Source organism: Bactrocera tryoni, unplaced genomic scaffold (genome assembly GCF_016617805.1).
Source record: "Bactrocera tryoni isolate S06 unplaced genomic scaffold, CSIRO_BtryS06_freeze2 ctg7180000197466_QRY, whole genome shotgun sequence".
Classification (NCBI taxonomy): Eukaryota; Metazoa; Arthropoda; class Insecta; order Diptera; family Tephritidae; genus Bactrocera; species Bactrocera tryoni.
The window spans coordinates 18,680-24,744 of NW_024394209.1; the positions used below are offsets into that span (position 1 = coordinate 18,680).

At 34.2% G+C, this 6,065-nt stretch overlaps 1 protein-coding gene across 1 annotated transcript; it reads right to left on the bottom strand.

Annotated features, from left to right (window-relative positions):
- Window positions 1–4,919: 4,919 nt before the first annotated feature.
- LOC120779344 lies at window positions 4,920–5,812 on the bottom strand (the record flags this gene model as incomplete). Its single annotated transcript, XM_040111542.1, has 1 exon — window positions 4,920–5,812. A coding segment is annotated over exon 1 (893 nt), but the record flags the coding sequence as incomplete, so codon positions are not given.
- Between the last annotated feature and the right edge of the window lie 253 nt (window positions 5,813–6,065).

Below are 6,065 nucleotides of genomic sequence, written 5' to 3' on the forward strand. Positions count from 1 at the left end.
ATACACATTTAGAAATCTATATCAAATTGCTTCCAGTCATTAGCTTCACATACTAAAATTAATTAACCCTCATCATCTTACCCAAGTTCAAATAAAGCCATAACGGCTGTGCGTTTGGAGAAAAATATCCATAATTTTACATTAAGTTACAAAACCGATTTTCTTGCATATACACTTAAAAAAATACATATAAAGTTGTTTCATATCAGTAGCTTCACATACTAAAGTTAATTAACCTTCATCATCATACTCAAGTTGACATTAAGCCATAACGGCAGTGCATTTGGAAAAAGTCCACAATTTTACATTCTGGTATAAAACCGATTTCCTTCCAGATACACATTTAGGAATCTTTATCAAGTTGCTTACAGTTATTAGCTTCACATATTAAAGTTAATAAACCCTCATCATCTTACTTAAGTTGGCATAAAGTCAAAACTACAGAGAATTTGGAAAAAAAATCCATAATTTTACATTTAGGTTTAAAACCGAGTTTCTTGCATATACACATTTAGAAATACATATAAAGTTATTTCAAATCATTAGCTTCACATTTTAAAGTTAATTAACCCTCATCATCTTCCTTAAGTTGGCATAAAGCCAAAATTACAGAGCATTTGGAAAAAAAATCCATAATTTTACATTTAGGTATAAAACCGATTTCTTTCATATACACATTTAGAAATACACTTAAAGTTGTTTCAAATATTTAGCTTATCAAATTAAAGTTAATTAGCCTTCTTCATCTTACAGAAGTTGGCATAAAGCCATAACGGCAGTGCATGTGGAAAAAGTCCACAATTTTACGTTAAGTATAAAACCGATTTTCTTGCATAAACGCATTTAGAAATCCACAATGAATTGCTTCAAATCATTAGCTTCACAAATTAGAGTCAATTAACCCTCATAATCTTACTCAAGTTTTCATAAAGCCATAACGGCAGTGCGTTTGGAAAAAAAATTTATAGCTTTACATTAAGCTATAAAACCCATTTTCTTGCATATACACATTTAGAAATACATATCAAGTTGTTTCAAATCATTAGCTTCACAAATTAAAGTTAATTAACCCTCATAATATTACCCAAGTTGGCATAAATCCATAACAGCAGTGCATTTTGAAAGAAATCCATAATTTTTCATTTTGGTATAAAACCGATTTTCTTGCATATACACATTAAGAAATACATATCAAGTTGCATCAAGTCATAAGCTTCACATATTTAAGTTAATTAACCCTTATCATCTTACTCAAGTTGACAAAAAGCCATAACGGCAGTGCATTTGGAAAAAATTCCATAATTTTACACTTAGGTATAAAACCGATTTTCTTTCATTTGAACATTAAGCAATTCATCTCGACTCGATTCAAATCATTTGCTTCACATATTAAAGTTAACTAACTTTCTTTATCTTACAGAAATTGGCATAAAGCCATAACGGCAGTGCATTTGGAAAAAATTCCATAATTCTACATTAAGGTATAAAACCGAGTTCCTTGCATATACAAGTTTAGAAATACATATCTAATTGCTTCAAAACATTAGCGAAACATATTGAAGTTAAATAACCTTCTTCAATTTACAGAAGTTGGCATAAAGCCAAAACGACAGAGCATTGAGAAAAATTGGAGAATTTTACATTCAGGTATAAAACCGATTTTCTGTCATTGCATACACACATTTGGAAATCCACAACGAATTGCTTCAAATTATTATCTTCACATATTAAAGTTAATTAACCCTCATCATCTTTCTCAAGTTGACATAAAGCCATAACGGCAGTGCATTTGGAAAAAAATTCCATAATTTTACATTAGGTATAAAACCGATTTTCTTGCATTTACACATTTGGAAATACATATCAAGTTGTTTCAAATCATTAGCTTCACAAATTAAAGTTAATTAACCCTCATAAACTTTCCCAAGTTTGCATAAAGTCATAACAGCAGTGCATTTGGAAAAAAATCCATAGTTTTTCATTTTGGTATAAAACCGATTTTATTGCATATACACATTTAGAAATACATATCAAGTTGTTTCAAATCATTAGCGTAACATATTAAAACCAATTAGCCTTCTTCAACTTACAGAAGTTGGCATAAAGCCAAAACGACAAAGCATTGGGAAAAATATTCCATAATTTTACATTTAGGTATAAAACCGATTTTCTTGCATTTAAACATTTAACAATCTATCTCGACTCGATTCAAATCATAAACTTCACATATTAAAATCTATTAACCTTTCTAATTTTATAGAAATTGGCATAAAGCCATAACGGCAGTGCATGTGGAAAAATTCCATAATTTTACATTTAGGTATAAAACCGATTTTCTTGCATATACACATTAAGAAATACAGATCAAGTTGTTTCAAGTCATTAGCTTCACATATTAAAGTTAATTAACCCTTATCATCTTACTTAAGTTAGCATAAAGCCAAAACTACAGAGCATTTGAAAAAAAAATCCATAATTTTACATTTAAGTATAAAACCGATTTTCTGGCATTTACACATTTAAAAATACATATAAAGTTGTTCCAAATCATTAGCGTAACATATTAAAGTCAATTAGCCTTCTTCAACTTACAGAAGTTGGCATAAAACCCCAACGACAGAGCATTGGGCTAAATATTAAATAATTTTAGATTTAGGTACAAAACCGATTTTCTTGCATATACGCATTCAGAAAGCCAGAGCGGATTTCTTCATATCATTAGCGTAACATATTAAAGTTAACTAGTAATAACCCCCGATAATCGGGGGACTCCGTTATTTAAAATGAAAAAAGTAAAAAAAAATTTTTATAAAAACTCAATTTATTCAAGTTTTTCATGGAAAACTACATTCGTAGTGGTTTTATTTTGGTCGTAAGTCTTAACTTTGATATCTTGAGAAGATCGTACTCGACTCAATGCGACATACAGCTGGCCATGCGTAAAACAATCCTCCTTAAGGAAATTAAGGAATTTATTGTTATTGCGAGTGCTACAATTATTGGAAATTGGCGACGCTTTAAAATAAAAGGAAGTGTTGATTCGCTGGGCTGTTATTTATACGGGGCAATAAAATTTGTTTCACTTGTGATTCACCGGTTAAAATTTCGACCTCCAAACAATAACAATGTAGTGCTTTTACTATCAAGCGAGTCCCATTGACTAACCCTTCATATGTATTAAGATTGCGGATTAACATCACAACTGTTCCAACCTTAAGCCTTAACTCATGAGGCGCTACTCCACTGAAATTAAGGGAGTTTAGAAATTCTGTAGGGAATCCGACATGCTCTTGAGGATCTTCAGAAACGACAGTATCCACGCTATAATATACCCTTTCTTCACCGGGCAACATATTTACTATTTCGCTATTTATTATCGTACATTGATCATTTTTTGGACACAAAATTGCCCGATCCTTCAAATGGTTTTGACTAATAACACCAGACTGAGGCTGAAATACCCAATCCACTAAATTTTCATTTAGCAAAAATATCTCTTCTGGTATATTGATTTTCGACTCTGGAGAGAGCTCTCGACCTTCTCCAACACGCAAAAGAAAACTGTTGTATATAATATAAGGATTCTTTAGAACGCATATTCGTTGAGAGTTTGAGACACAAAAAATTTCCAAAGTGAGCACCGTTTCAAACAATTACCAACTATAGCGGCGCTTGAGCTATTGGGCACCACAGGAAGAACTTGCCTGAAATCACCACCTAATAAAATAACCTTTCCACCAAAAGGTATTTCATTTTGGTGAATATCACGTAATAATCGATCTAAGCATAGTAATGCAGTCCCAGGAACCATGCTAGCTTCGTCCCATATTATTGCTGTAGAACATTTGATTGCTTTTCCGAGGGTTCTATCTGAAATAATTAGAGAAACAGAAGATTCAGTCCAAGGTATTGGAAATTTGAATATATTATGTGCCGTTCTTCCGCCAGGAAGCAATATAGAGGCAATCCCTGTACAAGCCACGGATATCACCTTCGGTCTGAGGCTACGAATATGTTGAATAATACTCTTATAAAAAAAAGTTTTGCCAGAGCCGCCAGGACCATCAACAAAGAATGCCTTTACGACATCGTTGCTACTGGAAATTGCATGGGTTATATGGTCGAATGTAATCTTTTGCTCATGATTAAGCTGTTCCTTTAGTATTTACGCGTATAATACTTCATCATCTATATTATAATTCTCAATTCCTGCGTCTTCAGTGGTAAGATCATTTGCAGGTATCCCGAAGTCTTTTAAAGATGTGTTATGTGATTGGAAAATGTGACTAATATTTCTCAATGCTAAAAGCTCGCTGGTGTTTTCTGAATTATTTCTTAAAAAATCTTCACAAAGATGCAATTTAAATTTTCTCCAGAGGTCTATTGGTGAGGTTGGTTCTCCAAATATGCAAATCATTGCAAACAACCGTCTCAGTTGCACAGGCATTTTAAAGACAGATGCTTCTTCAAGTGCAGCGGTCCACTCTGTGTCATCCGCTAGCAACTTTCTTTTTACTGCTGATTCCCAATAAGAAGAGAGATGTTCCCTGTTCACGGTTAATATATCTGAATACGACCTCGGTCCTTTTAACGAAGTTAGTAATAAACGTAAAGCAAAGAGTTCCCAATTTTTTGGATGGACCGTATACATTCTACCAATTGCATTACGAGGACGTTTTCTTCTTTGCCATGAGCGCGACGCATCTTGCCAAGTACAGTACTCAGGAATTTGATAATACAACAAAGTATTCGCAAATGGATCTATCGCATTCAATTTAAAATATGCGGTTAAAGTGGTATCGCGGCATCGAGCAAGGGTATCAGAAATCGCAGCATTATCATCACGAAAATAAATATTTTGAGAGTCTGGAAGGTGAACGGCTAGATCTTTTACCATGTGCATTGAAAATTCCAAATACCTCCAACAGGCTTCAGGCGCGCTAACATATTGAGCGTCTATAAATGAAGATATTTCATCATGATTATCCACGCGCCAGGCCTCAGGCGCGCTAACATATTGAGCGTCTATAAATGAAGATATTTCATCATGATTATCCACGCGATCAATTGGGTGTTCAATAATTTGAACTGTTGCGCAATCATATTCTTTGTAAATATATTTGTGGAGGTATTTAACGCTTTTTATCGATGAACATATTTCGACATTAATATGGGCACTGTATTTTTTGGTCATATATTTGTTGTTTGGGACTATCCATCGGTTGTCTATTTCAATTAAATGTTTATTGGCACGAACAACTATTTTATTTCCATCATTGCGGCGGCGATATTGAGGATAGCCGTTAACGTTTGAAAGCGTATTAGCATGAAAAGTTTTCGGATAGTTTTTGGAGCAAATTCCCGTATCAGTAATGCAGGGCGATGATGAATTAAGTACTCCACATGGGCCATGAATCATACATTTTGAGACTATTTCATACAACTCAGGCTCTGCCTCCTTATTAGGAATCTCAGCGCAAACAACCAGGTCAATTTCGGAAGGCTCGCGAATAACATCTTCTTCGTGAAGTGCTACTAAGATTTGGGCATGTGGTAGACCCCGTTTTTGAAACTCAATGACATTTAGGTAGTATTTCACCTTTCCAAACACATTCCTCTGGGAAATATCGTCCATAAGCTCATTGAGCTTCTGCTTAAAAACCCGGGCTATCAGTTCTGGACGCATTTCCGGTCCCTGGTATCTCTCAATATTCTGAATGACTTCTGGCCATTTTGGGTTGCATGTAAAAGTTATGAAAAGCGACGGTTTTCCATATTTTCTAACCATAGCCATAGCATCCTGGTAAAGCATGTTCATATTTCGAGGAGAGCCAACAAAACTTGAAGGAAGTACAACTATACGACCAGGACGAACACTTTCCATATTTGCACCACGCATTAAGTAGTCATGCAAACCAGCATATGTTTCAACACGTAACTCTTTCTGATGAGTTCGCAGAAATGCCAGACGTGCTCCTTCAATTCTGACATATTGGTCAACTAAATACTGTTGCCAAAGTTTACCTGACGCATGAAGCAAGCTGAAACCTTCTCTTATCGCCATA